Here is a 16,302-nt window from a genome sequence, read left to right as displayed (position 1 = left end):
CTCAGAGCAGCACATACATAATATGCTGTCCTAGTGTTTTACCTTTCCCCCCTAACTCTACACTATACTGTACCATGGTAAGATGAAATCTCTACCATTCCAGCAATAAAGTCATTAAAATAGCTTACAGCATATTTGTCCACCGTGAGCCACTGCAAATAGCAAAAAACCCCTACAAACTGATGAAATGCTTAAAAAAGATTAAAAGCACAAGCAAGATTCTTTGCTTAGGTTTACTTCTACATCGTATACTTTGAGGATTTTCTCTAATCAATACTGCAAAGAAGCTGCGCATTTATCCAGAAAATTAATTTAAAATGTTTCCCTAATTCTGCATGTAACAGCATCTTGATGTTTAACAGAACGGAAAGCTCCAACCCACTGAACTAATCCTAGAAAAAAGCTTTAAATTTGAAAAGCCAACTTTAAGCGGTTACTTTATAAAGATAAAGCCATTCACAGGCAGATGTTGGATTTTTATAAATTAACAAGGTATACTTTAGTCACTGATCTTTACACAAAGTTTAGCAAAAATCTGATCAATGCAGCAAATTAAGTGCTTTATAAGAGATTTATATAATCAAAGGAAAGAAAAAAATTACCATTTTTTTTAAAACTAAGATAAATACTATGATGTCAGTTCTGGTGTAAGTTATTTAGCTGAGATAGCACACTCAATGACAGCAAGAAGGCAGAAGAACAGAGGCAAAAAAGAGGAATGGACAAGAGCTTGTATGTGAAAAGAGATTCAAGTATAGGCCTGAGGTGACAAGGAGATGGGAAAGGAGAAAAAAAAGCCAACACTAGCAGAGAAAAGGAAGAGCAAAGCAAAAAGGTAATACAGAAAACAAAATAAATGGAACCAATACTTAGTGCTTCTGGTACAGTGGCTATGAGCTCGGTACGTGATTAAGCAGCACAGTGTTTCGCAATGGAGAAAAATACTTTCCTAGTGTTTTTACAGACAGAGCCATTATTAAAATCCATTTCCAAAACTGCTGGTGTAATTTTTAAGCCAAGAGTATACACTTTGCTGAATAGCCTTTTAAAACCATACCCATTTATGGGCCCCAATTAAACAATAATGAAAAAGAACACCATAACCCCCCTAATTTCTGTTTAGCCAAACAGGTTTAACAGTGGTTTTAAGCAGCAAGATATTTTAGGGCCAGCTATTAGTGGTCCTCGTAGAGTGGGCACTTAAGACTGGCCCTGCTGACTTCAGATCTACACCTGCTTCTAGACTTCTCTTTCTTTAAACACACAGGACTGTGGGTAAAGACCCCATATTTTGCCTGCAATGTAATTCTACAAGAATCCCAAACTCTCCTCCCCCTTGCTAGGGTCCAAAATTCCTGACATGAAATTCTATTTCTTGGCAAAATTATTACTATCCTTATTAAATTTATTACACAATGCTGATGCATACATTGCATGATTTTTAAGAAATCTTCAGTGCCTTCTGCCCCCTCCACATTCTTGATTATACCCCTTCCATGAAGAAACCTGACTTTTCACGTTCATTCGTTACAGCCCTTCATTACAGAAGAATGTTCTACTTCTGCTGTGCTTCCAACCATTACATCCTTTCCTCCTTTCTTAAAGCTAAAGCACCTGAACACCATAGTCTTAGGCATAATAGTCTAATACTTAAGAATTGCCAAGGGGGTCACAGTGAAATGGCAGTCAAACCAAAAGCCTATTCATTCTGTTCAATATCAGGAAACCTGCATTCACCCAGTCTACAGCTGCACTCTGCATTTAGACTTTTTTTTTTTTAATTAAAGTTTTGAATAAAATTAACTATCTTTAAACTTGTCCCTGTTCAGTTTTTACTGGTAAGCTGCAGTGCATAATTATAGCCCCATTTTTGTTTTGTTAGCCAGTGTTGCTCAAAGCAAACAACATGTAACTTGAAAGGGTCAGTACCTCCTCGTTGGTGAAAGGGCAGGTTATTTATTGTATACTGAACTAATGCTTAAGCTTAGCAACTTTGTCTTAGCTCACATACTTATTTATTTTTAAACAATACAGTAATTATTGCCTCTTCACATGTCCAGATATAGTTTTGGAAATTATCAGTTTAATAACTAAAGACTAAAATCAGGAGAAATCTATGTTATGGCAAATAAGCCACACTGTCCCCTAAAATTCAGATCCCGTCTATGGAAAAGGAAAATGCATCATCATTCTTCTATGCCCCGTACTGTAAGATAATAACAAAACCAGAAAAAAAACGGTAGAAACAAATGTCAACCCAGTATAAAGTTTCAGCTGGCAGCATTTACTTCAGTTTTCCCTCTCTGTGAAAATCTTAAAGGAGGAGCAGATGACAACATGATGTCATTGGTGCTAGTTTTACATTGGATAACCAAACCACTTAGAATATTCTAACAAGATTTTTTAGTACAGAGATACAGTAAATATTTAGGAGCATATTGTGTACTCCAGCACAGATGACTGTCTTTAACATGGTGCATAGCTATCCAGTGTCAATAGATACAGGGGGCTACATTTTCTACAAGTTCTACTGACAAGCTCATCTTCACTTACGCTCTAGTTCAAGGAATTGTATTTTAAACTGGACTGTTTTCAAAGATGCAACACTACTATAATCATTCATTCAGTCTGTTAGTAACTAGTCTAACCTTTTACTTGCAGTAAATTTCTGCACGAAGTTACTTGAAATTCCTGTTTAAGCTTTCATTTTATCTTTAGTCCAAAATATTTCCTATTACTTCACAAATACTACTCCAAATAAGAAAAAGTACTTGCAAAAGATACTTATCTATCAGTTATTTTCACCATCTCTAGCTCAGAAGGAAACACCTAATCAGATGTTTGACTACTGTGTAATTTAAAACACATTACTACCATAACCAACCCCAAAATATCAGTGCATTTACTTGAAATAATTATTAACGTGTATTGAGGAAATGAGTTTACTCTCCATATTCATGGTGTTTATTTAGAAAGAAGACTAAAAGTGGTAAGAAATTTTTCATAAGAAATGGCCAATTTTCTTTTTCAAACTCAAGGTGCTATGTCTTAGCTTCTGTAGGAACACTTGTTTTTTCTAGATGTCACCTGACAAGCTGGTGGCAGTCCTGTATTTGTCAAGCATTCTATCAGAGCTGTATCATAAGAGCCATAATAATTTAGAAGTAGCTACATTCATGTAGGTAACATTCCTACTTCTTTAAGCCATGGTTTTAATGTCAGAAATGGCTTCCCTCACTGGTTTGATTTATTCATTAAGGTAGATACTCTAAGTATGTAGCAGAATACCTTCAGTAACATGTAACCTCACATTTTAGCACCAAAAGAGATATCCATCCTACAGAATGTGAGCTTTGAATTTATCATCAGTATATATGAGGCATAGCGAAAAGTGTTACATGTATCAAAAGTATAATATTGTAACTCGGATTTTACATTTAAAAGCTTGGGGTTTAGGCAGAAAAATATGGTCGTACATGTCATTTACCACAACTGGGTTATTTTTATAAATCTTGATTATTTTCATATTAACATCAAATTCACTGTTTAAAACAGCCAGAATTAGCATAAAAGAGGCTGACATACGCATGTCTTAGGGGAAGTTGTAAAAGCATCACTAAAAAAAACCCCTCTCTCATCTTCTAAGATCATGATCTACTAAAGAGATCTCTTAACTTCCCCCCTATACACACATATATAAAAACACACAGAGAATTAAATACATATACACATGAATTGCTATCAATTCCTGTTCCAAAGTGATAAAATATTCACTAGCTTTCTCCTTATTTACTCACACTCTTACTTATCAGACTAAAAAAAAAAAATAAAAAAAAAATCCAGTTTCAATCACTTCCTAAACAAGATTTTGAGAACATGAAGGAGGCAACTGTACATTTCATAAAAGTTTTTAAGAATTGGTCACTATAAACTGGAGGTAGTTTTGAAAAATGTTAGCTTGAACTAATTTACTAAATCAGAAGTAACGTTAATCTACAAAAAGATTTTTAAAAATGAAATCTCTTCTGTTAGGAAGATTGTTTCTGTATTATTGAATACATTCTTTTGAAAAAATGTAGCTTGTTTTTTCTGGTTGTTACCACTCAGCTTTCGACATCAGGCCAAGACTCATGCACTTGTTGATCTTCCTCACTGAAAAGTGTGTTGATGCTACCTGAAGTTGTAACATGAACTCAATGTGGCTTCCCAGCCATTTCCAAGGTCTTTTTCTACTAACGACAGATTTTAGAACTTCCTGTAAAGTGTATTAATTCTAAAATAGTGCTTCTGAAACTGCATTGTACAGGAACTGCCACTCAATTTATCTAAAGAGAATTACAGTTTACTCCTGAAAACTCAGATGATAATCTAGATAGAAAAAGATTTGCATGAGCTCTTCCACTTTCAGTTTTTATCAGTATAAAATTTCACTGGGTAACTTTTATACTGCATCACAGTCACGTGGTCTCATACGTGCCAGAAAATACTTCTTTTGTAGATTCGAAGTGTAACAATGGAAACTGTTGAGCCTTAGTAATTTGTTTAAAATACAAAGATTAAAAAAAAGCCCAAAGAAAAATCCCTCTCAGCAAAATTGCTGTTAAACGGACATTATTAAAAATACTAAACCCATTTTTTTTCCTTCCCCGTCTTAAGAGTAATCCATCAATTTATTCTTGCAAACAAGTGTTCCACCGCAACGGGGGGAGAGAAAAAAATAAAAGTATCTCAGTACTTATAGTCTATTATAAATGAAATTAAATTATGTATTGTGTAACCCTGTAGCTACTTTTAGCAAACTTCCCACTGTTATTTTAAATAGTGTGCAACAGGAAAAAAGACAAAAGAGAATTCTCATCTGCTTTTCTTGTTTTCCCTTCACAAAATGGTAACATTCTGATATGTATATAATGTGCCATATTCTAATACAAGTATATTTGGCTGGGAGTTCCCAGGGTGAAGTCTGTTGCCAGCAATGGACCCACTGGGAAGAGCAAATGCCTAGAAAATTAAATCAAATCCGAAGTGAAGTTTCGAATAACATCCAAAGCTCCTGTATCAAAGCCACATATATCCAACATGCCTCTGTCATCCGGATCTGCGATCATAAAACCATTTGAGGTCATTCCACAAACAATCAGTTTGGCAGGAATACCCATTTTCTAGAGGAAGGAAAAAAAACTAATAAAAAAATCAGAGCACACATATACAGTTTAAGTACACTTAAACTTGCCAGAGGGCCAAATCTTGCTACCTTGCTTGCATAAACCACTGTCTGAATAGGCATACTGATAGAAATTAGATATGCCATAACCAGAATTGCAGACTGCCTGTTACCATTGTACTCAACTTGCAGTAGATACATTTAATGGATATTAAATGGATATAATTATAATAAGGTATATTAGCACAACTTTTCTGCAATATTAAGATTCATAGATTATTTCAAATGCCAACATTGCATTTGCTATTCTGCAGTTCATTCTGAGAGAAATTTTTCAGTAATAATTATCAAATAATCTAATAGGAGTCAAAGCGTGGTTTTGTCTAAGGCAAGGATTTTCAAATGTTGGCTGAACAAATGCAACAACTGTGGCCTGGACAATTTGCTAAATGAGCTGAATTTGCAGGTTAGTAACCTGTAAGGTAAAGCAAAGCAAATGGCATGAAAGCCAGAGTACAGGAGCTCTTTGTTTAAAGAACAAATTTAGGAATGGGAGCTAGTCTCAACTAAGAAAACTAAAACACAGTGGGCAAGTTAAAAATTTTTGGTATTAATTCCAACTAGGTGGACAGGATATGAAGATTAATGTCCATACATATATGCTTGCCAAAAAGTGTTCTTTGTAGTTTAAAAAATAGTTCTTTTAAAGCATAAAAGATTGTTTGATGGTTAAATAAGAGTTTCAAATAGCTTGGATAAGGTATTTTTCTTAGTTCTATTTTAAAAAAGATGGAGTAGCCCCTTTAAAACATAACGAGCTTTCTTCAGAAGATACTATCACCTCATCCTATTGACACCTTCCCTACAGGCTTATCTTCCTCACTTCATTTAAACTTTGTGGTATCTACTGCAGACATCAAAGTTAAATTTAATTCTGTGAGCTGAATTTCATTCTGTAAGAACTACAAAAAACTTATTCATTGCATTATATATAGAATGCAGAAATTCGTGTATTCCCTGAATACCAAACAAATTTGCATACTGCAGTACACTGAGCAGGGTAGGATAATTCCAAATCCTTTTAGCAATTCAGTGGTTTTAAATATGCACAATTAGTGCAATAAGTGCACTAATTCTGCCTAACTGCAGAATATATGCATTGTTAACAATATATAATTATTCACTGAAACAAGCCACAACTAGTTCAGTCTCTAAAATGTTTTTAGAACTGGTACTTATTTGGTACCGTATTACCAATTATAAATAGTCAGAAGCATATTTACCTCTCTGTACTCTCTAAGAGCTGTTGCAGGATGAATATTTCCAGCAAAGGTCTCGTTATCAGTAAATACAATGAAGACATCAGCAGCTGTTTGAGTTTTTTGAGCCCATATCATTGGAAGGGAACAATCAGTGGTACCCATAGGAATCTTAGAAAGAAGAAAAAAAATATACATGGAACACATTAACACAGGAATTAGAAAACCATGGAAAAATTACTTTTTATGTAAGCTTCACGTTTTACCACGGAGGCTACTTGGTTAAACAACAGTTCACTTATTAATTTCATTTCAGTTTTGTCCAGGTTTTTTTTTTAATTTGCTATTTTTTAATATTATTTTCAGACTAACACATTGTGACCTAACACTGCCATTCTAAATTGCAATGTTTAATATCCAGCAGTTGAAACAATGACATTTTCTGGACTTTCTGTAAATAAAAGGGAGAAAAAAAAATCCAGTGTTTTACTATACAGATACAGACTAAACATGGTACTAGAATTGGTTACAAAGAAAATACAATGTAACTGCTGAGAGTTCTACACTCCATGCTAGTAACAGCTATTTCCTACATTTTTTTTTGTTTGGTTTGGTTTTTTTTACATACTTCATACATTTTCACTAATACTTGAGGTAATGTCATATCAGCCGTCACTGGACACGGGACCATTTCATGTGAAAAGGCAACAATATGGGAATCCTTCTCAGTACGTGCTACAACCTGAGAAAGAGGAAGACAAAAAATATTTAGTTATATTATTCACAATTTTTAGTGTCAGAATCAAGGCATTCCCTACTAAACACACAACATGACATATCCTTTTGTATTTAAGTCACCACGGCTCCTCATATGCACTAACGCTTCACTCGACACTTTAGATATTCTCTAATATTACTTCAAATAAACACTGCAAAAGTAAGAGCTAAAGACCGCTCTAATTACTGTAACTAAAAATACTTCCATGTTTCTTCTCTCCACTCTGACATAAAACACTAAACATTTTTAAACATCAACAAAAAGTTTGACTCTTCTATAATATAAACACACAAGAAGCTTTAGAATATCAAATTGAGGGGAAAATGATTGTGATACAAAGGCCGTATTGATAACTCAAATGCACACAAGAATTATCCCAAAATTTCTTAATCCAATCTGTGTTATTCTATGAATGCTCCTGGAAAAAAATTTACATGTATTTTCAGCTAAGGTAAGTGAAAAAGCAGCCTTGACCACTTTGATTTATACTGGAAACCAACTTCTTCAAACTGATCTTTCTGAACTTGGTTGCTAGTACCTTTAAGCATCTGGTCTACCAGTGAGGCACACGGTCACATCTTCTGTACCCAACAAACATTATATATAAATTTCCTTCTGATTTCTAACTAGCTTTAGAGCACCTCTGTATCAAAAGAGCAGCTCAAGCTGCAAATAGTTATAAATAAAATAAGGTTAATGTCTCACCATACACATTGCTGCTGCAACTGTGCTAGCATTGAGCACGCTGCCCAAAACTTTTTGTGTCATTGATGCACTGACATCAACTGCAAGTAAGAAGCGTTTTCCTGTTGGTTCAACTGTCTAAAAGGGAAAAAGAAAAAAAAAAGACAATAGGTACACATAATATATTAATTTCTTCTTACTCCTTCTGCTTTCAACCCTATAAGCAGGGCTTTTTTTCATTCTTTCTGGGGTAACGCTAGGACAATAATGTTACAAAAGCTGAATATATCATGAAGTTTTGATTCTTTAATAAAATCCCAATTACTAAGATTTTTTTTATAAAGTTTCAAAGTTGTTATCCACCCAACAAACTTTTCTTCATTATTTCATACGCTTTTAGAAAACAGAGAATTTTTAAAAAGCTTATCAAATTGAAGAATTATATTACCTTGAAAGTTTTGTAAAATGAGGCATCTAAAGCTTCTAAAATGTCTTCATCAGGACGCCACCAAAGCTTCCCTCTGCTTCCATGTCCAGCTTTATAGGTTTCTAATGCAACCAAAATATGGAGTGGATGTATTCTACCCTACAGGCAAAAGAAATCAACAGTAAGTTTTTAAAAATCTGAACTCCTTAAAAGAAGTAAAAAACAAAAACTAAAAATAAGATCCTACTACAAAAATCTCTGATTTAGTATGTTGTTAATTTAAATTTGTTAAGTATGAAGAGTTCATGCAGTCTTTACACAGCTGCTGTATGAACTAATGCTTGTCAGTTGGTGGTAATGGACCTCCCTCCCTTTCCAGAATCATCCAATGATCTTCCAAATGTTATCTTATGCCATCACCAGAATTTTGGTGAAATTTTACAGCTATGATTGTCCAGTGCTATTTTCTATCGCAGGCTTACAGTAAGAAAAGTCCCTGTCCTGCTGACGGGAAAGGAGTTGAGCTAGGAAAAGAACAAATGTAAAACTAGTTTTGTATCAGATACAGTAAAACTGGAAAAAGAAACTATTTTCAGAATACAGCATTCATTTGCCTCTTACTATAAGGCGGCAGTCCAAACATTTTCTTTTCTTGCTTCCCCTACATAAACCAAAGCAGTGGCTGCCGCATGCTAAGTATTCTAAACCACACCTTTGCTTTACTGATCTATCACCATTTTGTTATCTCTCTCCTCAAGGGGAGTTTCAGTCATTAATCACTACCAGCAGCAAACCTTAGCAAATCTGAATGCCTGCCCATTGTCTGTTTTCCATCAAGGTATTGTGCCACCATCTTTGCTCTCCCTTCTCCAGTGCCTCAGTAGCTATGTCTGATTAAAGAAGAAACCAGAGAAAGGGAAGAGCGATGGGATGAGAAAAAAAAAAGGACCTACTGTTGTTCTTGTCAATTCAACTATGGTCTTGAAGAAGTTAAGTGTCCTGATTTTAATCTCCCCAAGGCACAAAACTATTAGAAAAAGCCACTTGTCTTCTTCTATGTCCCAATAAATTCCTGAAAACTTCATGCTCCCTTTGGGGAACCCTCTTTTCATACCTCTCTGATGGATAGTAAAGCAATCTGAAAGGAAAAAGTCTCCTTGTTCCATCTTCTTTTTCCTCTCAGCTGCTATGCTAGTGTCTTCAGTCACTTCCTAGGACCCTACACAAGTGACTTGACTCACTTCTTAAGCTTGTATTACTGATTCTGAATTACAAGACTCAGAAGCAATGGATAAACCCCAACAGGCAAAGCTTGCCACAGCTCTAGCTTAAGAAAAGATCCTAGCTGTCATTGTATTTAATTTGTAGAAAAGTTTCAGCAATGGGGGGGGAGGGGAGGAACCAAATGAGAAATTATAAGCATAAGGTTTAAAATAAAGGTGCAGGTATTCCACTGCATTTTTTTAAAAGAATAAACTGCACATTTCCTCCAAACAACTTCCCTTTTATTTTGTAAAGAGGTTGCCTGAAGAAATACAGTTTAGGAAGAATTAAAACCCACAAAGGCTGGCACTGGTTATGAAAAGATTCTTACCTTTTTTAGCAGTTTCTCATTTCTCAGTCTTTCACATACTATTGCCACCTCTGAACCTCGTGGTTCAAGCACAGAATTTGCTGTCAGCTTTCCTAAATTTCTCAACAATACAGAAATGGACATCTCTTTCAGCAATGCCTTCCAAACCTACAATCGAAGACAGAGAAGGGAAAAAAAAAAAAAAAAGAGATGAGATTCCCAAACTACAGGAACTGACATCTGTACATTAAGTAAGTGTATTTTAAAATAAACATACAACTTATATGAAGATCTTCATTATTTTAAATTAGCTACTTGGGTAAATAACTTGAAAAACAGCGTAAGGGCTATTTTTTATGGAAATCCAGACTTAAGACTCTGAAAAGTGTTACTTTAAAGAGAATACGGATTTAATGAAGTTTACCTACCTCTTTAGATTTCAAATGGTTTGTCAGGAGATGCTCTCTAACTAAACCATATTCCTCTATTAAATGAGTAACTTCCAATTCATCTTTTGTGCGTTTTACTTTCTCCACAGCCTCCAGATACTTTAAGAGTTTCTCAGTCTCAGCAGAAACTGCTTTGTCTTTATAAGCCTCTTGGACATCTTTCCACCCCTTGGTAATATATTTAGTGACAACAGCAATTCCTATTGAAAAGAAAAATATTTTCCAAGCAGGATTACCATCTTTATACTGGCATTCATCATTCTAGCAAGCAAATGAGTTAGCAGGTTTCATTGTCAGACCTGCCAAGCAGCTATATAAAAGGTCAGCCATGCATAACTTAGAGCAGTAGTTTTAATTACTGTATTATTCTCCTTAGAAGTAAGGAGCCTAACATATTTGAAACCAACCGATCCTCCCAAATAACAAAAAAAGTGTTATTTCATCATTTGTAAGCAAATTACCTTCTCTTGACATAAGGAAGAAAAAGACAGAACAAACTCTGTTTACCTTTAAGATAAACAGGTCAATTTCCGATGTGACCACTCATGTTTTTAAGGTGCAATTTACAGGATACCATCACTAAGGAAGGATCAGTCTACAATGGTATTTGGGTTTCCAAAATAGTTCCACGGTAAATATAAAAGGTTTAAAACACAGTATGTTCAGGTAAATAAAAATGTATTACCTTCACTGGCAGGTTTTAGGTGGGATAACCTCAGAAGATCTTTATGAGACCAACCACTTCTTTGTTTGTATTTTGTAACTGCTAAAGCAACAGCCATGCCATTCTTTCCATTGTACCAATCTGCAACAGCTTTCCTCAGTGCACGGCCCCACATGCCACATTTCATGCCCTCCTTCAGATCTTTTTTAAATTGGATGAAAGTAAAGAGATGGGTTGGTATGCAACACACCTCAGGAACAGCTTTAAATGCCGCTTGTTTCGTTTTCGCATCAGAACACTGTGAGCAAATTGCAAGAGCAAAAAGCAGGGGCTCCTGTTTTGCTGCTCTGCCTTCTTGACTAAATGTCTTTATTTCTTGAACAACTTCACAACCTCTACCCTCTTCAATCAGTCTTATTAAAGCTGCTGCATTTTCAAAGCCCAGCTTCTGCTCCTTGATGTAATAAGTACCACCTTCTGAACCAAAACACAAGAAACGTTGCAGTCGGTTCATATCGGTGACGTGCCACACATAACCACTTTCAGAGTTCGGCACCTGCTTTTCATTCAGGAGTTGCACTTGGTTTTCCTCGTCCTCCATTGTTTACACTTCAAAGAGGTCTGCTGAAAGAAAAACAAAGTTTATTAAGAACTATTGTGAAAACCTGATGACTCTTCTATCACTGCTTAGCAAAGAAATATATCTTCTCTATACACTTCTAATTTTTCTTTCACAAATTTATTATTAAGAGTATACTCTAAGTGTGCAATAATACGTATCAGTTAGGGGAAAAGAAACAATAAAACCTTTGAGTTACAAGGGTGGCAAATTTATTTCCTTGAAACCAACTTAAGTGGCACACAGAAAACATGGCTGGTATTAGGTGCTTTTGCCACTAATATATTACACCAACTGGTGTAATCTACCCAGGTAGATTTTTTAATTGTATAATAAATTGCTCAAAACTCAGATCTTGCTCTACTCTATGTTGCTGAAGAACTGGTAATACTGACCAACTGAAGAAACACGATGCTAAAATAAAGAACTAAAATACCGAAAAACTGTTTAGTCAGATGCCTTTGTGAAAGTTTAAAGATGGTGGGTTTTCAGCAAGGCTTAAACAACAATTTTTTAACAACTGACAGTAGCTCAAGAAAAAATTATCTTTATTACAGGCTCAAATAGTCTGCTGTTTCAATTGAGATCCAAGAAAGCACACAGACATAACAAATTCTGTACTGCTTCACATTTGAGGTTAAGAAGCAAAAAACAGCACAAAAATTCACAGTCTTTCAGGTCTTTATATTTATACACTCTTGAATTGCAATGAAGTTTATCTGTAATATTTGTAGGCAACAAGACTGGTCTTACTTGGGGAACATCTAGCATAGTAAAGTTCAAGCCATAATATTTAAACTGAATTAAATTCAGGTGAAATGAAATAATCAAGGAAGGGGAAGGAAATTCATCACTATCACTATCTCCAGAACACTACCATGACAACAACAATTTGGTTTTCTCAGTTCTCACCAAACAATAAAAAGACCCTAAATAGCACCAAGAGGTCCTATTTAAAAAAAAAAAAAAAAAAAAAAAAAAGCACCACTAATCCACTCCATCAAACTGCATATAGATCTTCAAATACGCGCACATTAAAATCTGAGTACACACAAATGACATTTCAAAGAAATCCACTTAATTTTTAAGTATTGCAGATATCTGCTTCTGACATGCTTGTTTGGATACTTAAGATAAAAACCATTTTGCTCCATTCACCAGGATAAGCTAGCACAAATAAGTGGCACTAGTGCAGACAAGAGATTTTTTTGATTTACAAACAACTTCCCTACTTTCTCTTTAACATAGAATTTTCCTTTCTCTGCAAGTGATGAGAAATGTTCCCTTCCTCCATTCTCGCCTACCTGCAGTGATGTGCTGTCTGCATCCAGAATTAAATAATAAATAATCATTAGTGCTCCCATTATATTCTATATGCTGCTAAAATCATAAAAATAGAAACCATATGCTGATACCTGGTTTAAAAATGCAGGTTTCAGTCAGAAATTAACTAAGAAATATCTTTCATTGTATTATTCAGAGCACCAGTGCCCAGCTATTTTTCCCTAATGCTTAAATATTCTAACCGTGTTTCCTGCCAAACCAATTTAAATACACATCATGGTTGAGCCAGCTTTTTCACTGACATCTGAAGCATGCAAATACACTGAAAATAACAAGGGTGGTATTCACAATGCATGAATACTGTATCAGTACATTTTAATGTCTAAATACATTTTATTTCAACATATTTCAATTAGCTGGTTTCATTAAACAGTAGGTAATGTTTCATAATAAACATACAAAACCCAAACAAAAAATCCCGAAATCACAGTCAGCATCCATTCGTTTATCAGAAAAAAAAAGGTACATGGAGAGATACCATTATATTGAAGCAAAAATAAGAATGGGAAGCATAAAGGATCATGCATGAGTAATGAGATCTCCATATATATGAAATCTTGAGACTAACTTGTTGTTACATCTTTCATACCCCTGCTACAATGAACATTACTACATTAAAATGAGCCTAATAGGAAAACCTCTTTCAGTCACCTATGGATTACCAAGACTTAAACTGAACGGGAAGGACCATGCCTTTGGCTAAACAAAACATTTATGATCTCACATTTGCTGACTATATTTTTCATTTGCACAGGTTCCATCTGATATGTCTATTTTTATTTTAATTTTCACTTGGAGAATCTCATTTGTCCTCACACGCTTGGTTTTATAGTCACAAATACAAATTAGCTCCCATTGTCATCACCACCCTCAGAATGGGAACAAAACCTAAATTAAATAATTATAACACTTCTAAAATTACAAATAATACTTATCTGGTTTGAAATCTAGATTCATTTATACTGTAATACAAGATCCATATTTCCATCAAAGGTATCATCCTGAAAGGCAAACAGTTCACTACTTGATTGTTACTTGTGACTATGCAGTGTGATGTTAATTGTATTGTATTAAAGAAGTTTAGAGCCAACCATCAGAGAGAAAAATTCTCCTGCTGTACTTCTCTATTACACCATATAACAAACCTAACTTACGCACGTTAATAATGGATAATTTTTATGTTTACTTTTGTATGGACTTATGGCACTGAAAAGAGGTATGTGCTAGCATCCATAGGCTTCGGACACAAACATCCATATTTTAAAACATGGTAGCATCCATAGGCTTCTGACACAAACCCATATTTTAAAAGATAGTTGCAAATGTACACTTTCAGTTTTTCTGAAGCTTAGCTCTTTAATTTGCCTTCTTAGGAATATACCACGATCTACAAAAACAGGTGCTGTTATAATTTCCACCCTTTGTAAAGCTTCATTTTCACTCAGTCCTCAAAGTCTTCTTCTCAGATGATACGTAGTATTTCACAATGGAATGAATTACCTGCAGTACTTATCTCATTAAGAATGCCTAAGACCGGTCTTCTGAAACCTTTAATGAAGTTATTAATGCCTTTGGATAAACAATCTAGGATACAAAACAGACTTACCTCAAATGGCTTATTGCTGTCTCAGGGATTTAAAAAGAGCTTCAAACTCACATAATCTTTTGGATCCTAATACAAATTGTAAATTCTTTAAAATAAATTTATATTTTAAAAATTACCCTTGAAATCTGCAATAGGTGATACAAACCAGTAATTTCACTACTGAACAGCCACACTAGAAGTATCAAATTTAAACTTTGCCAAGATCTACTGGACAAGCACTTATTCAGTGTTGAACTATTTAAATCATGGTGGCCATTTCTAAATACTGTTTTATACTTCAACCTCACAAGTTCCCAAAGGAATTCCCTCCTTCTAACGAGACCCTCTCCTCTGCCCAGGCCTCAAGCTTCCTTCCTCCTTTAACACCTGTACAACATAGACAACTTTCACCCTTGCAGATGGATAAATGCAAATACGCACTTATCATGTGCTCTACCATAACCCTACTCTTCATCTGCTGAGCTGCAGCAGTGAACTTGAATTTCAAACACTCAATGATATTCTGGCATTTCCAGAAGGATTTCCGATTTCTGAGCTACCTGAACGCAAACAGCAGTGTGAAATGTCTTGGAAGGCACACACTAGATACTTCATAGCAAAAATTGCTGAACTAAAAATCATGGTTGCTCACCACTACTAATGAAAGAGAAAAAACGTTAAGGGAAAATTTTTAATATTCCAAATACCACATAAATTAATCAATAAGTAAAATATGGTCTGAAAGAGCCCATAAAACACTTACATCCTGGTTGGTAAGTCTTTATGTTGCTGTACATGATTGAGTTTTGTAAGTTAACCTCTGTTATTTTCTATGACTTTCACAATTCACCCCCAGTTTTCCTAAGAAATAAAATGTCTTACAGTTCAAGCTTGAGCTACATATGAAAAAAAATACAAAAAGCACAAAGTTTTAATAGAACTACAGGTTCTAACTTAATATCTTAAATTTAACTGCTATGTTAACAATGATGAATCAACCTTGGTAGTGAAAACATGAAATTAAACTTTGACCAAGTCAGGTCTTTTATGAAAAAAGTGCATTGACATTTTAAAGACAACATTTCAAACTGACTTCAAATAGATCAAAACTATATACACCTTGTTCTATATGAAATCGTGTTCTCCCACTCTGCTCTCAAAATTTTGTATAGGCATTAAACTGAAGATTACAAAGACTGTCTTCTAGTTTATTAAGCAGAGAGACTATACCCATCACACTGTGCTATCTATGGTTGTAACAAAACACACCTGCACTACGGCAGAGCCCTGACAACAACGTAAGTCCTTATTCTTCAGAAAATAAGCATCTCTATGTAAACAGGAACACCAGGAGAACGTTTCCCAAATCACAAATGATATCATTGCCAGTCTGATGACAGTAGAGGAGATACCAGACTATGCGAACAACATACTCGCTCAAGAAATTCTACTACAGAATTTGCTTAAAAACAAAAATCTATTGACTGGAGGGAAAAAGTATCTTAGCTGATGTGGTAGAACAAAATTATGAGGAAAAAGCATCTGAAGTTGATAAGCCGAAAACCCATGAGTTTAGCTGCCAGTTTCTATAAAGATGACAAATAAAAGCGACGGCGAAGCAGACGACTACCCCCAGCGACAGGCCCTTTAATCCCCTCACGGGGTTTCCAGCGCCCAGGTACCAAGCAGGAGGTGGCCATTTACGGAGATGGCCTCTCCGGATTCCTCCCACATCCGTGCCAACCCCGCCGGAGAG

The 16,302-nt window shown here is 35.1% G+C and overlaps 1 protein-coding gene across 2 annotated transcripts; it reads right to left on the bottom strand.

Annotated features, from left to right (window-relative positions):
- Positions 1 to 4,835: 4,835 nt before the first annotated feature.
- Positions 4,836 to 12,490, bottom strand: RO60 (Ro60, Y RNA binding protein). Of its 2 annotated transcripts, XM_009640298.2 has the most exons (8): positions 11,020 to 12,489; positions 10,314 to 10,534; positions 9,907 to 10,053; positions 8,334 to 8,471; positions 7,907 to 8,023; positions 7,052 to 7,165; positions 6,448 to 6,594; positions 4,836 to 5,162 (listed from the first exon to the last, which is right to left on the bottom strand). In XM_009640298.2, the coding sequence occupies exons 1-8, from the start codon at positions 11,597 to 11,599 to the stop codon at positions 5,010 to 5,012; spliced, it is 1,617 nt and encodes a 538-aa protein (XP_009638593.1). In that variant the 5' UTR covers positions 11,600 to 12,489; the 3' UTR covers positions 4,836 to 5,009. The 2 variants fall into 2 exon arrangements, with proteins under 2 accessions (XP_009638593.1, XP_035751719.1); XM_035895826.1 differs by lacking the exon at positions 4,836 to 5,162 and having other exon boundaries at positions 6,473 to 6,594; positions 7,059 to 7,165; positions 11,020 to 12,490.
- Between the last annotated feature and the right edge of the window lie 3,812 nt (positions 12,491 to 16,302).

This window comes from Egretta garzetta, unplaced genomic scaffold (genome assembly GCF_000687185.1).
Source record: "Egretta garzetta isolate BGI_Z169 unplaced genomic scaffold, ASM68718v1 scaffold86, whole genome shotgun sequence".
Lineage (NCBI taxonomy): Eukaryota > Metazoa > Chordata > Aves > Pelecaniformes > Ardeidae > Egretta > Egretta garzetta.
The sequence above is the reverse complement of the archived record's forward strand: the minus strand, read 5'-3'. Positions and strand labels throughout refer to the sequence as shown.

What these genes read in the sequence shown, in the direction of transcription:
- RO60 (XM_009640298.2), bottom strand. Translation starts at nt 11,599, where the DNA reads ATGGAGGACGAGGAAAACCAAGTGCAACTCCTGAATGAAAAGCAGGTG. An exon ending in ACCATTTGAAATCTAAAGAG is followed by an intron (nt 10,054 to 10,313) that starts GTAGGTAAACTT and finishes CTTCGATTGTAG; the next exon opens with GTTTGGAAGGCATTGCTGAA. An exon ending in CATTTTACAAAACTTTCAAG is followed by an intron (nt 8,024 to 8,333) that starts GTAATATAATTC and finishes TTTCCCTTTTAG; the next exon opens with ACAGTTGAACCAACAGGAAA.